At 40.3% G+C, this 15,597-nt stretch overlaps 1 protein-coding gene across 2 annotated transcripts in view; it reads left to right on the top strand.

Moving 5' to 3' along the window:
- Positions 1 to 15,574, top strand: part of XPO5 (exportin 5) — a 51,773-nt gene extending 36,199 nt beyond the window's left edge. The window contains exons 21-33 of one of the 2 annotated variants that reach the window (XM_025173211.2): positions 1,953 to 2,053; positions 4,149 to 4,245; positions 4,581 to 4,717; positions 5,501 to 5,598; positions 7,019 to 7,065; positions 7,933 to 8,027; positions 9,128 to 9,190; positions 9,727 to 9,809; positions 12,843 to 12,950; positions 13,108 to 13,248; positions 13,439 to 13,603; positions 14,105 to 14,170; positions 14,584 to 15,574. In XM_025173211.2, the coding sequence (XP_025028979.1) occupies positions 1,953 to 2,053; positions 4,149 to 4,245; positions 4,581 to 4,717; positions 5,501 to 5,598; positions 7,019 to 7,065; positions 7,933 to 8,027; positions 9,128 to 9,190; positions 9,727 to 9,809; positions 12,843 to 12,950; positions 13,108 to 13,248; positions 13,439 to 13,603; positions 14,105 to 14,170; positions 14,584 to 14,613 (1,231 nt within the window). In that variant the 3' untranslated portion in view covers positions 14,614 to 15,574. Of the gene's footprint in view, positions 1 to 1,952; positions 2,054 to 4,148; positions 4,246 to 4,580; positions 4,718 to 5,500; positions 5,599 to 7,018; positions 7,066 to 7,932; positions 8,028 to 9,127; positions 9,191 to 9,726; positions 9,810 to 12,842; positions 12,951 to 13,107; positions 13,249 to 13,438; positions 13,604 to 14,104 lie in introns of both variants that reach the window. The other variant, XM_007438275.4, reaches the window with a different exon arrangement.
- The last annotated feature ends 23 nt before the right edge of the window (positions 15,575 to 15,597 follow it).

The following is a 15,597-nucleotide window of genomic DNA, read 5'->3' as shown; positions in this document are numbered from 1 at the left end:
TACCAACTGCACTAAGTTGTGGTCAGTCGCATTGGCAGAACATTGCCAATATGTTTTCAGCTTCTAGGCGTTCTTCAACTCCAGAAGTACCATAGAGATTCATGTAAGCACAACTATCCTTGACACATTTAACTTAGTCTATGACAAATCTATATGCCTTATTGATTTATTTATCAGGCTTACCTCCCTCCTGTCCTCTTGGAGCTGAAGGTGATATACATATTTATTTGCTACAGTATGTGCTGTTCAGTCCAGTGAGGTTCAAAGCAGTTTACAACTGAAAAGCAATACTGTATAACATTAAAATAAAAAACATCACAAACCTAACAGAAAAAAAGCAACAGCAGCCCAAGGAACAGCCAAAACATTCACATCCATAGCAGAAGAGTCTCCCTTATCACCAATCTGGAAGGTCTTAATAGCTTTCCAAAAATCTAAGGATGGGAGCATTCCCTGCATAGTTCCCCCTCCTCTAATTTTTCCCTAGAGCAACAATCCTGTGAGGTACAGGAGCAAGTACAGCTTTGAGCACGGTGTATCATTCTGTGCAAATGCAGGCAGTGGTATTCTCACTTTATGCATGCTGTACAATGCTGCCCAATCTAATGTTGATCAGTTCCACAAGTTTGGAAATCCTATTCTGTCTTAAAAGAGTCTGGCTTAAAAGCTATCTTAGCTATTGCAGTATGATTTCAAAGCAGAAACAAACGGGTTAGATGATTGCAAGGAGAAGCTTTTTAAAGCTAGAAACAACATGTTGGGTGTTGCATTTGGCCTGTGAAAAGGATTCTGGTTGGAGGATGGGGATATGTAAGAGAGGGCAGCATTTTCCCATTCTCTTCAAAATTAGATTTCTCTTCTGGATAATGTAAGTGATTAATCCATGAAGCCCCTAATCTGGTGCTTAAAGGCTTAACCAAAACAAATAGTCACTCTGTCTTCATAATATGATGCTTCTCCTTTCTTGCAGCCTCTGTTAGCACCCTTTGAAATGAATGGGCAGTTCACACCTCAGAACTATTGTTCCAGGCCCTCTGCAAGCTCAGGCAGACATCGCTGCATTGGTTTCACTTTGGTCACGTTCTTGAAGGTTTTCTTCACCAGTATAGAGACTTCTTTTAGAGACTTCTAAAAGTGACAGCTGAGACTCTGGAGAGCAATTGAGAGGCCTGCCCCTGCCACCCAACGACCTAGTCCTTTCTTTCCCTGCACCCTCATACTTTGGGGAATTGCTGCTCTAGGGGGAGATTCTGAGTTACCCTTGATCACCTCTAGCAGCAGGCACAGAGGCAGTTTTGGCGAAGGCTGTTGGGCCATTTGGCTGCAGAATTTGTGCTGTGTGCAGTTACCGAAGCCCTGAGTGGAGGTCTGAGGTCTCAAAGGAGAGAGGTAGGTGAGACAGAGACCCTTCCTCCCCACTCAGATGATCCATCTAACTGCTGAGGGACCCTCTTTAGCCTTGATGACAAGAAAGAAGTCATCCTGGGCTGAATGGAGGTTCTTCCCCGGCAGCATGGTGTGGTTAATGCAGAGTTGTCCTGCCTTTCAGGGGGGCATCTTTCTGCCACAAAGTTGCTTATAGCATGTGAGCATCTTCATAAGCTGCTGCATTCGGTCAGAGCCACCTGCCATTCTAGGGACCATGACCCATCCTTAGGGAGGCAGTGTGTGTCGTGGGTCCTTGCAGCCAGCACTTCAGAGGGCCAAGACAAGGCAAATTGAAGCAAAATGTTGTGTGGGGCAGCTGAATCCTCTACACAAAGTGGAGACTTCTCCATATGCCCAAAGCAGGAATGTTTTTCTTGGTAGGAAGGGGGATCCCATGCACAAGTGCTTGGTCTCACCTTCCTCCTCACCAGATACAGGAGCTGTTTACAAGCTGAAGGCGGTCTTCCACTGTCAGGTAACTGTTAGATTCAACTTGTGATTGTAAAATACACATTTTCTTCCAGGACCCACAACAATTTGTATATGCCAGAGATGGTGGCTAAATTGGGAGAAACCTTTGCAAAGGCCTTAGACATGCTGGAAGTAGAGAAGAATGCCATCCTGGGTAAGTAGCTATTTCTTACAGGTGTGCCCAGAGCAGAAAATGTGACTTGGTATTGGGCTGGACCAGATCGGAGTAGGTCATGGTCCAGACAAATGAAAACCTCTGATTTTCCAGGGTTTTGGATGAGACAAATTCCAGATGTTCTAGCAAGGCAAATATGACAAAACCAGGATACCTTGCCCCTCTCTTCCCTCTTCCATGCCCACCCCTGCTGTCCTTGCTCTCACATGCAACATAACCCAACTAACCCACAAACCCCTTCCCCCAATCATCCCAGCACCTTCCTTCTCCTTACTTTCTCTTTGCTGCCGCCCTGCACAATTTTGACTTTTCTCCACTGTTTCCCTCCATCCAGAATACCTGTGCCAAGAACATGCACATTCCAGGTCAGTGCCTGGACCAAAAATATCAGTCCAGACACAACATGGCCAATTAGATCTCAATATGGACTGCCAGGACCTACTGCACAGAACATTTTGCACATCAGTATCTATTTCTGTTCATAAGTCTTCAGTGATCTGTGCTCTGATAGTTACCACATACAGTAATGCCTCAGTTTAATGGGCCATTTGGGAAAGGGGACATCCATGAAAACTGAAAGTACAACATTTGTGATGTCAACATACAACTACTGCAAAATACATAATTTGGGATGATGTATGTCTCTTGCATGATGATAGTAGTATACAAATGACAATTTTATGCAAATGAAGTAAATATAATTTAACAAAAAGTGCCCCATCCAGACTACATTATGTTCAGTAGAATCCATTATTTCAGTGGGGATGTCCAGACAGAAATGTTGTCCATTGCATCTCAAGTCCACTCGACAGGGCTCTGTTAAATCAAGGTTTTGCTGTACCTTACATGATCTTTACAGACTTTCAGGTTTTTTTGAATGCAAGTTTAAATATGGAGTTTTCCTATCAAATTCAACCGAAGATTGACCTCTGTAAGCTGCTAGGAATTTAAATTCTTGCTTGCCCTTTTGGGGTATATGTGGATTTATACAGGAAGAGTTTTAGTGAATTTATATTGGTCATCAAAACTGAAGAAACTGGTCTAGAAAAAGGGTGAGTCTTTGATTCATCTTTACAAAGACCACAGTGCCTACTTGTTTTCTGTAGAATTTCTGCTTGCAGTTAAGACACTGGCAAACAAGAATAGCTAATAATCATGTTTGCCTCCCTTTTGCCTTTAATGATCTCCACCCAAGCACTTTGGAGGGATATTTTTTCCTTTCACACCAAAGCCAAGCTTTTCTCATATACTTGCAGCTCTCTCTGGTTTTCTCAGGAGAGTTTCTGATCACCCTTGCCTACTGGCAAAGTAAGTTTACAGAAAGGACCACTGAAGTCCGCCTGCACCAGAGTCACATAAGCTGCCCGCAGCAAAGAAATGAATATCACACAGCTCTTGGTGTGTGCCCCAGTGTGTAATTGGTTTACAACTTGCTTATCCCTATTCGTGCAAAGGATTTTTTAAATTATGAGTGTTTATTCTGTTACAGCTCCCCATCGCTTTTATCGAATGAGGTGGAAATTGCTAAATATTTTGACTTGATTAGTGTTTAGAAACTCAATATATAAAGTGGTCTTCCAAAATACTTAGTGTACATCCATCACATTCTGAGAAATAAGTTAATTGTATATGGGATAAGAATCTGAAATTACTTGTTTTACAAATGATTTTTACTATATAAAGTTATAATGTAGATAAGCCTAGAAAGATTTATTTAGATTGCACAGATTTATGCCTGGGAGAGACTTCTGCTTTAAATTTATTTGGATTTCAGTGTATCATGAATTATGTTAGTTTTCAAGCAGGCAGAAGTGTGCATGAGCACGATTAGAATTAGTTATTTTGTAAAAATTGTGAAACAATATTGTTATGATTATAACTACTTTCTGAAAGCATCTTTTTTTTTTTCCTGCCTTTTCTTTCAACTTTTAAACTAAAAGCATTCATGCTCCAAGTTGACCTATTCCAGGTAGCCACAACTAAATTTGTGCTTTTGGTAGCCAGAAGTGCTATTGGTAAGTGACTTTGCCTGAGTAGATGAATATCCTCACTGGTACTATTCCTCTTTTGTTAGGCCTCCCCCAGCCTTTGCTGGAACTTTATGACTCTCCTGTTTACAAAACAGTCTTGGAAAGGATGCAGGGATTTTTCTGTACACTGTATGACAACTGGTAAGCAATTCATAGATTTCTCATAATGCTATGTTGCTTCACATATGGGCTTTCTACTGCTTTTCCACTATGGGACACAGGATGCTGAACATAAGTCTTTGATTTGACTCAGTTGGATTCTTACGTTCTTGTAACTGATTGTCACAAATTATTATCATGGATATAGAAAGAAGGGAAACTAGTTGGACTAGATGGAAATTGGCCTGATCCAAAATGCCAATTTTACTTTGCACAGATAAAAAAGTACAAGTCGACTTTTCAAAGCAGAGTACCTTCCAGCCCTTTTGCCGATTGTATAATTTATTCAGTTCTGGATTGTGTCTTTTGAATTGCAGTTTCCACATTCTGGGCAGTGCTGGTTCATCAATGCAGCAAGATTTCTATGTTGTTGAGGGTCTAGCAGCTGAGCTACTCAACTCAGCCTTCATCAATCTGGACAATATCCCTGACTACAGACTACGCCCTATGCTTCGTATCCTTTGCCCGTTATTTATTTATAGTTCTCCTTCCAAATTTGTTGTGATTTCCATAGTGTGTCCACAGCCTGAGTCTTGTTCATAAATAGGATCGTCTCTTCTGTAACTGACCAGATCCATTATAGATTGTACTCTTATTAGAAAAAAGCCTAAAAACAGCATAGAGCATATTAGGATAGAACACCAAAGGCATATACCTCCCAAGGTTTTTAGACAGCTTGGATATCTCAGAATGAACTATTCTGAGTGACATTTCTTTGATTCTAGCTGGAGATTTACACTGCAGCTTTCAACAGATGCAGATGTTCAGCAATATCAGAACAATGATACTAGTTCTTTTTCACTTCCATCTGAAAGGCAAGAGAGATCCCATTTAGATCAGATTTGCAGAACTTGTAGTCTACTAAGGCAAGCACAGTACTGCTTCCTCCCATGCTTAGAATAATTTACTATATTTTGTTACATGATGCCTCTAGTAGACTACTGGTATATCAGTGCATTGTGAAGGCCTGATTTAGATTTATGGCTCTTGTTCTCTCCTTGAGAACAGAATTAATTAAATGTCTTTTTGGGTGGGAGTGTTGGTAAAAATCAGGTTTATGGAAGATTTAGAGGTGAGTGCAATTGCTTCTGCTGAGATATCTGGTGACAAAATTGCTTTTCTGGTTTATGTCAGTTAAAGAGCATCATTTGCCATGACTGGAGCAGTCTAATGGTTTTCAGTGGGGAATGTAGATGTGTATTTGTGCTGCTTCAGTTCTTTAACTAACCCCATGCAGGTGTTTTTGTGAAACCCTTGGTTCTCGCGTGCCCACCTGAACACTACGAATCTTTGATCTGCCCTATACTTGGACCACTGTTCACCTACCTACATATGGTAAAAACAAAATATTGTGTCTGAGTGAAAGAGAGTGTGAGTTTTGCACGGTGATATTTTGAAAATACTGGGTTTATTAGTTGGGAAGACCAAAACTTAGTTTACCATATCTGCTCTCAACTTCCTTGTTCTTGTCATGGAACTACTATGCTTGAAAGCATCCTTTGCCTAAGCAAAGAACTGAGCTAAATGTGATGTTGTGGCACAATTCCTAGAGATATTTTGACATACGATTAGGAATAACCACAACCCAATCACATACTCCCTACTTCTTTCTCTCGTGTTAATATGCTGGCTGCTGTTGTTATAGCAGTACCATTTGGTCAAACTCAAAGCTTTGGCATCTTATAGAAGCAGATCTTGGTGAGTATTTAAGATGATCCAAAGCTTAATTTGGGATGCATATCATAGATCCTTACTGATTTATACATATTTTAGCTGCTGTTACTTCCTGATAGTATACTTGAGAGTCTTTGGCAACCCAAAAGCGTGTTGTATTGGAAACAGTGTTGTATCATTTCATAACAGGCACTGAGAGCAGGCACTGTACTGGAGATATCAGTAGTACTATGACATATTCTGTCTCTCCGGCCTTAAACTTCTGGGTGAGATTTATGTGAATTGTGATTACACACAAAACTATGTAATTGGTATAGGTGGTCACCTATATTCCATTTAAGATGTCAAAAAACATGTTCTGCAATATTTCTTGCATATGGTACAACTAGAAGCCAGAATCCACATTTGTCCCTGAAAGTAATAGTTTCCTAGGAACTGAATAAAAATGTTTAGTATGGGATCAATTTATATATGTGCCAAATTCCATACTTTTAACCTAAGAAGTACAATTTTAGACATTTGCATTTTAATGCAGTTGTTATCTTTAAGGTACTGCCAAACTGTTGTTTTGTTACAACAGACTACCATGGCTTCTCTTCTGCAAATGTTAGACTTAATCTTTCCTCGAAGGGGTTTAGCACCTTGTTAAGGGCTCCAGTGCATTTGATAAATTCACATCCTTCCTCTTTTCAGAGAGTTCAGAGTTTCATGATGTTATTGTTATGCCCTATAAAGTAGATTAAATTGAGAAGTGTCAGCCACTAAGGTACCCAGCGAGCTTCATAGCTATATAAAACAAAACCTTAAAATACTTCAGGCTCTGAGAAATGCAGCTGAGCAAGAAGTTTTACAAACAAAGGCTTCAGTGCTGTTCATAGCTCTTGTAAAGAGTAGAGAATAGCCAAAGTAGAATAAATCAGGTAGCTTTGGTAACCTGCATAGTGTGAAGAGGTTACTGAATTCAGTTTGTACTGACACAGAATTTGAGGTCCTTTGATATAGAACATACAAAGCCCTGAGTGTATATCATTAAAATCCTTTATGTCATGTTGGGTTTTTTTTTGTTTTGTTTTTTTGCCAGAGGCTGTCTCAGAAATGGCAGGTTATCAATCAGCGGAGTTTGCTTTGGTAAGTCTGAGGCTTAAACGAGAGGAGAGGACTGCTCTTTGAAACTTTTGTTTTGCTCTTTGCCTTTGCATTTTCTGAAAGGGACAGCCATGGCCATATAGCAGTACAGTTTTCTAAAACAAGAACAATGTAGAGTAAAGGAGATAAGCAAATTAAAAATCTATGTACTTGTGGGCACTAGACAAATGTCCTTGGGTGAAGTACTCCAAAACTAAGGTGGCATAGTGCAAAAGCCTTTCCCTGGTTATGTTTTGTCTAACCTTTGATTGTGGAGCCCCTAAAGAAGAGCATTAATAGGCTATCTTACCTGCCAAGCAGCTCATTTGGAAGATATTTGGTTATCTCATTCCCAAACTACCCAGAGCTTTTAAAAGTTTGAACCAGCTCTCTGAATTGACTTAAAAACAGACCAGCAGTGAAACTATTTTTAAAAAATGGAGAGGTTTGTTTCACTTGACTACTCCTAGACAACAGCCCAGCAGTTAAATTTGGATCAGTTGAAATTTCCCTTCCAAAAATCTTCAACATAGCTGTGCATATAATACATTAATAATTTATTTAGGGTGCTGTGAGAACACCAGTAACAATGAGCTGGCTGTCTCTGTCCCAGCAGGTTTGCAGCTGAATGCAAATATAAGTTAGTGAAAATATTTTAAGTCACAGTTACTGCCAGTATGATAACATCCCTAAGCTGTGAACTTGATCCTTGTGCAATCTCATTCAGAACAGGCTGAACAATACTGTATGGATCAGATGAACCACCTTTCATTAATATTTTAGTCTTGGTTATATGATTATGTTCAGCATCTGTTGTGCTCCTCAGATTTCGATTGCCATCCTAAAATCTGTTTCCTTATTATTCAACAGTGATGAAGACACAGTAGATGATAATCCAGAATCTCAAGAGATGTTGGAGGAGCAGCTCGTTAGGCTGCTCACCCGAGAAGTTATGGATCTAATTGGTAGGTAAAATGAGTAATATATGGACACATCTCTCTAAGCAGAAGGAATGCTGTTAGTATATTTGCAGGGACTTAGATATTACAGTACTTGACAGCTACTTGATCACCTAGTGTTCTCAAATTTGTTTTTCAGAAATGCTCTTGTCTGTCTTATCAAGATGTTCCTTTATCAGTGGTAGGTTAATAAGATAGGCCTAATTATTTTCAAACATTGTTCTTGGATGTATTGTCGAAGGCTTTCACGGCCGGAATACGATGGCTGGTGTGGGTCTTCCGGGCTGTGTGGCCATGTTCTGGAAGTTTTGTTTCCTAACATTTCGCCAGCATCTGTGACCAGCATCTTCAGAGAGCAGGAGCACAGACAGGAACCCCCCCAATCCCCCCCCCTTCAGATCTCTATAAATACCCACAAAAGGGTCACCTCATCCTGGGCACAGAGAGAACTGCTCCTGTCTGTGCTCCTACTCTCTGAAGATGCCGGTCACAGATGCTGGCGAAACGTTAGGAAACAAAACTTCCAGAACACGGCCACACAGCCCGGAAGACCCACACCAGCCATTGTTCTTGGATGTTGATCTCCAAGATGAAAAGATGGATAATGACAAATAAGCAGCAAGAAAGGAGCATCAGCCATTTTCTACAGCATACTCTCAATTGCCAGATGATGGAGCAAAAATAGTTTGAAAGTATGTCCAGCAATGCATGATAGTTTAATAAGGAATTTCTCAACAGACACATTCATGTGGAGTCTGGCCTTATACCTTTATTCCTGGCCTTTATCATTTGACTATTATGTCCAAGCCACTTGAACACTTGAAATTCCTTGCTCTAGGAATTCCTAGTGCTTCAATAACATTGCAAAATTTTCTGGCATAATGATGTCAGAAGAGGCTTAGAGGGAATAATACTCTATCTGAATCACATTTTTTTCACTTAATATAAAAAAGGATTGCACTCCTTTCTGTTAGTGCACTGAGATTCTCCAATGTAAGATACATTTAAAAGCTTTGCAAAGGAGAAATTAAGTGATATTGAAGGGAATTCTTGAAAGGTCATGTCTCACTGACTCTCTCATTTATCTTCCTCTGATATGTTTGTAGCTGTTTGCTGTGTCTCAAAAAAAGGTGCCGAGCAAAATAATACAGTTTCTGCAGATGGAGATGGTAGGTAAATGTCTTGTTCATTCTGCTGCATTTGAGATTTGAATTGAATTGTTCCTACATATGTAAAAATCTTGCAGCTGTCTTACTTTCAAAAATAGGGTTATTTTTCTTGTTCTATGGAATTGCTGGGCCTCCACTTCAGTGATTTAGTGGTTAGCAAGGAATATTTAATCCAAGCCACACTTCAGGAATCAGTGGCACAATATTCCAGCCTAGAAACAGATGTAGGACTCTTAATGAACCATGGCTCCAAGAACAGTATTTTTTCACTGCAGCCTTTTATCAGATTGATTATTGCAAAAGATACACACTGTGGTTTGCCATTCTATAAATTGGCTGCCTTCTCTTAATACCTTTTGGTACTTTGACTTCAGGATAAATGGAACTGTAGCGAGGAAATACATTCATCTGTGTGTTCACCCAGCATTACTGATGCATCTGTGCCTTGTTCAAGGAACAGACATTCTCACTGAGATATGGTTAGTGATTTGATTGATTTGCCATGAAGCATGTATTCACACTATTTTACCTGATAGATGAGGAGATGATGTCCACAGAGGTGACTCCATCATCCAGCTCTGAGCTCACTGAATTGGGCAAATGCTTAATGAAACAAGAGGTAAGGAAACTCTGGTTCAATATTGTCTTTATATTATTTGTGAGAGTTGGAAGAGTCAACTTGAACTCTTAAAAATATAAAGTCTGATAGTAACTTCTTCCTAATTCTCCTCACTCTTTGGGGGAATTTGCTGCTCTTTTGTTTTGGCTCTTTTTTTTATTAGAATAAATTCAGAAGATGAGCAGTTCTGAAAATCTCTGTTCAAAATATGTTAAGATTTTGCCACACTTCTATCATAGAAGCAAGAAAGACATCCAACAGCTCTCATGGATGGTTCCTATACCATTATCCCAAACTTGCACCATATAATTTTGGGGTATAACTGTCAATTTTCAGCAGTACAGTTTTCCATTTTTTGCCACAAAAATGTTTCAAAAAAGCTGTGTTAATAGCTGATACTCTCTCACAAGTATCAGAAATTGTCAAAGTAACTTGAGTATTTGAAAAGGAATCATTCAGGGATACTGGAAATTAGGAAATGTATATATTTATCAATATTTGTAGCCTGCTACAAATCCTATTGGGCTCTGGGCAGTGAACAACAAATGACAAAAAACTAGAAAAGGAAATTACAAATAATTAAAATATGTAATATAGCTAAAAGTTTCTGTGATGGGTACCCATAGTCCATTAGGGCCAAAGACACATTGGATTTTCAAAAGGTGTTTGACAGAGTCCCTCACCAAAGGTTCCTGAGCAAACTCAGCAGGCATAAGGTAAGAGAATAGGTGCTCTCAGAAATTGATAACTAGTTAAAAAAATAGAAAACAAAGAATGGGAATAAATAGTGTTCACTCTTGAAAGATGTGCAGAACTACCACCCTCCAGTTGTTGTTGTTGAAACTGGTACTTTTTAACACTTCTGGGTGTTAAAAAGGGTTTTGTCTGGGTGGATAAACTAGCAGGGTTGGGCCTGGTTAGTACTTGGGGCAGAACCAAGAAATCCCAGGGCTGTATGTTGGGCTGGGAAGTTGAAAAACATTCTGGAAAAAGGTGGTGTCAGAGTGCTGCCTTATTCTTACCAAGAAAACTACATGGACACATTGAAATCACCAAGAGCCAAGCTGAACACAAAATGAACAATTACTTTTCAAATCACTGGAATTAGGAATGGGCCATGAACTAGTCAAGGTCATACTGATACTAGATTGTTGAATGAGTTCTTCACACTGGGTATGAATAAGTTTGAAATGGCAAGTGTAATTTGAGAACTGAAAATAAAACTGTCAGTATAGTAACACATTTTATATAAATCTATGTGAAATTGCATTTGGAGTACTGTGTACAGTTCTGGTCACAGCATCTCCAAAAAGATCTTGTGTAGTTAATAAAATGTTGAAAAGAGCAATCAAAATTATTAGAGAGCCAGAGTACCTCCTCTATGATGATATACTATTGGAACTGGAACTTTTCAGATAAGGGGAATATATAAAATGGTATGCAAAATGTAGACAGAAAATTTTGTCCCCCTTTCACAATGTTGAAGTCATTCATTGAAAGTAAATGTGAAGAAAGCACTTCTTTGCACTACGAATAGTAAACTGGAATTTGCTGCCATCAAGTGTAGTAATGATAGCCACCAATTTAAATGGTTTTTGAAATATAGATAAATTTGTGGAAGATAGAGCTATCAGTGGCTACAAATTTCAACATTCATGTAAGTGTAACCTACGTACAAGTTGTTGGGAAGTAACAGTGGAAAAGGGCTATCACTCCTCCCATCTGTGCATACAGACTTTACTAATAGATCTGTTTGGTCAGTGTAGGATATAGAACACTAGACTAAATACAGGTAGTCCTTGGGTTACAACGGCAATTAGGACCAGGATTTCTGTTGCTGAGTGATGCAGTTGTAAAGCATGACATCATGTCACCACATCACTTAGCGATGGAAGTCCCAGCAGCCCTGGTTGCTGTCGTAACCCCAGGACTTCACAGATCATTAAGTGAGGACCTCATGGTCATGACATGGGAAGAGGCAGAAGTCCCAGGGAAGCAGGCCGGTGGGTGAGAGCTATGGGCTGGGGGTGTGCGACGGGTGGGCACTAGGTAGCACAGGGCTTGCCGTGGCATAGGGCTTGAGGCAGCACTCCTCAGCGGCAGTCTCAACCCATTAGTGCTGCTCCTGGGCCTCTACTTCAGGCCCGGCACCTGCCGGTCTCAAGTCCCAGCAGCGCCAGCTAGCCTCAAGCCCTGGTGCCATGGCAAGTCCCACGTTGCCTCAACCCCCGCGCTTCTTAACACTGACCTGCAGCATCTGCCACCCCACCCATAGCTCTCACCTGCCAGCTTGCTTGCCTGGGACTCCTGCCTCTTCCCAGGCAAAGAAGACAATGAAGGTCAGCTGGGGGTGGCAGAGGGGTGGTTATAAATGCAGGCAGGTTACATGACTGCAGGCAATGCAATGGCCAGAACCTCAAGGACTAGTCATAAGTCCATTTTTTCAGAACTGTTGTAACTTTGAATAGTTGCTGAACAAATGGACGTAACTCGAGGACTACCCGTAGGCTCTTTTCCTGATTCAGCAAGGTCTTTCTTTAGTATTTTATCAGTACCCATACCCTGAAGAAAAGAAAAACTTAATATTCTTTCTCCTGTGACCTCATTACATTACCAGATATACCCCAGCTGCCGTGAAGAGCCTGGGGAGGTGTGTCCCTGTTGAAAAAAAATTGTCCACAAACTTAGATATTACACACAGAATATTCAGTACAGATCTGCTTTTTAAACAAATACAGTCTTGCTTTTTGCAAATGCATTGCTTTTTGTGAAAAACATAATTTATCGAGAATAATGTCTTTTTACAAGGATATGGAAATACTGTGGCTAGAAGCTAGTTCTGTGGGGAAATGGAGTGATCCAGCTTTTTCTACTTGATTAATCTTTGATAAGCATATTTTCTGTGCTTCTAAGACATGAAAAATCCTGAGCTCTTATGTATCATTTAATTCTGCCCCATAACTAAGAATGTCTTGACCCTTAAGACAAAAATCCTGTAAGAATCTCTAACTGGCCTTTTTATTTTTCCCCAAGAATGTCTGTACTGCTCTGCTAATTACAGCCTTCACATCTCTTTCCTGGAAGGATACCTTGTCCTGTCAAAGAACTACCACACAACTCTGCTGGCCATTGCTCAAACAGGTACCTCCATACTGAGCTTAGCAGGGTACAGTGTGATGAACCTGAAGAAGATAAAAGTGAATAGTTCTTTGTATACAGCAAGATATGGGTAAATACTGAAATTTTGGAAAATAGTCTCTTCCGCCCATCTTGTTTCACTTGAATTTCTCTGCCATAGGTGCTCACAAAGAATTTGATGATCCCTGAAGCAGTGATCTGGTTTTTCACAAGTGTACTGAAAGGATTACAGGTTCATGGGCAACATGATGGCTGTATGGCAGCACTTGTCCACTTGGCTTTCCAGATCTATGAAGCTTTGGTAAGAAATGTGGGAGAAAATCCAATCCCAGATCTGCTGCCATCTTTGTGGATTAGTGCCAGTCCATATCCAAAGCCCATTTCTGTGGGAGGCAAAGTTCTGGGTGTGTCAGTAGTTGTTAATTCCCTTTTTGGAAATAGCCATTTCTGTTCTGGCAAAGCTCCTGCTGATTCTTCTCTGTTATTTGAAGCGTCCACGCTATGCTGAGTTGAAAACAGTGATGGAACAAGTCCCAGAAATCCAGAAAGATTCCCTGGAGCAGTTTGATTCCAAACTACTGAACCTAACGCTTCAGAAGGTGGCAGACAAACGCCGGAAGGACCATTTCAAACGCCTGATTGCAGGCTGCATAGGGGTAAGACATGGTATCAAGCAGCAGAGAAAAAGCCTTGTCTCCCAGAAGGGTAAAACACTATTTTTTTCTTCCCGTCTGCTGACTTCAACCAGTATCAGACCTTACCTTTTCAGTAGTGACCCACATTATACAAATCTTAAGTTATGATGGTAGAAACATTTTGTGCTTCCAGAGATCTAAGTGGGTAGCCTTTACAATTCTATGATTCCATGTGTTCCCCTGAATTTAGCACATGTTATCTTTCCCAGGCCATCAGTGGCTAATTGTCTACTCCCTGCTTAATTGCTAGAATATAGCATTTGATTCTTTGTTTCTGGCTTTGACCAACTTGACTGTCATCTAAGTCAGCTTTTGCACATGCTGAACAAACTGAGGTGCAGGAACAAGGTGCAGCCCCACAACACCATGGGTGGGGGGGAATTCTACAATTTTAGCAGAGGCTGTTCTGTTGAAATACTTCTAAGTGTGGCTTGCCTATTCTAGTTTCTTGTTTCCTTACAGAAGCCCCTAGGAGAGCAATTTAGGAAAGAAGTCCACATCAGAAACCTCCCATCTCTTTTCAAGAAGGTAAAAGCACCCCTAGACCAAGATGTTTTTGAGAACAATGAAGATGAAATCCTCATTGCACTCTTCGAGCCATAAGCTAAGGACAGTTCCACTACCCTTTTCCTTCTTTATACTCTGTGTTGTTTCACAGTAGCCATATTTCCTTTGTTTATTCTTTTCCTGGGCCCAGATATAGTTCTCACTGGCCTCATTCTCCCTTTTTTTGGGGGGGAGATGGAATTTCCTAGTTCCACTTGCAGCTTTACTGAATAACTTTTTCTTGTTACTGTTGGATGGAATTTGCTCATGCATTCCAGCCCAACTGTCATTTGGCCAGTTCTTTAGGGACAAATCTTCATGCATGCAAACAGTACTTGGCCAGGGAAGGGAGAAGGTTCTGGAGCCTCCCACTCTCTCTGCCACTTCTCCTTCAGGACACCTGGATTGTTGCTGCCTCAACATGACACTAATAGAGGACTCCTGCTTCCCTGTTGGAAAGACACAGCTTGGGTGAAGTAACGCAGGTGTGCACATTAGGTGTTGCTGAATCACTAAGTTTCACTGACTTGAAGAAGTTATATTTCTTTTGAGAAGTAGCTCTTGGCCATATGTTCCACCAAACCAAGCACTATGGAGAAACTGGGAGTGAAAACTTCATTTTTTTTTTTTTAGTTCAACCAAGCCTCAGGAAGCCCCAAATTACACATCCCCTTCTTTGCCCTAGAAACATTGTTGAAACAGGTATTCTAGCTCCAAATCAGTCCTCAGCTGTCAAAAGTCAGAATTTTCTAAACAAAAGGAAGTTCAGAACTATTTTATACTGGTCTAAAATACCTTAAAATAACTTAAGCTGAAATGCTGCCCTTGAATGTAGAGCAGCACTGTTCTTGACAATTTTGTTCAGTCTATGATGGTACAAAATGCCTCCAGGCCAGGTCTTAAAAGAAAAGTTTGAGTGAGCGAGCGATAGAATGTTGGCGTAAATTTGCCAGATTTTAATTTTCAGTCGGAAGAATTAGTATCCGCTAGAAGGTCTTTCCTTAGTGACTGCTGTAATAGCTTGACTACAGATACAACAGAATGTTTTTTTCAACTAAGTGGCTTAGTAGTATACACATCTGGTTACATGGACAAGAAAACAGGTCTTAATATTGGTATTCAGATCCTCACTAGTAGCCAGACTCCACTCTCACTTGTTTCCCCTATAATCTTGATCTCAGTGTAGCTTTTATTTAAACAAAATTCCCCTGCTAAATAGCTTTGGAATCTAGCCTAACTGTATTTATTGTGTCTTCATTACATTTTAACTTACTGTGCCCGTAATAGAAACATTTAAAAACAACTGAGGGGTTTTTTGTAGGGATGTTGTATCTGAAGATGTCTCCAAATCAATGTCAGTAAAAGTATCTCTGTTTTATACAAACATTGCTGTTCCGGCTCTGCATTGA

This window comes from Python bivittatus, unplaced genomic scaffold (assembly GCF_059951505.1).
Source record: "Python bivittatus isolate LINGU-HERP-01145 unplaced genomic scaffold, Pbiv_v1 ctg000020_np1212, whole genome shotgun sequence".
In the NCBI taxonomy this organism is placed as follows: Eukaryota; Metazoa; Chordata; class Lepidosauria; order Squamata; family Pythonidae; genus Python; species Python bivittatus.
The sequence above is the reverse complement of the archived record's forward strand: the minus strand, read 5'-3'. Positions and strand labels throughout refer to the sequence as shown.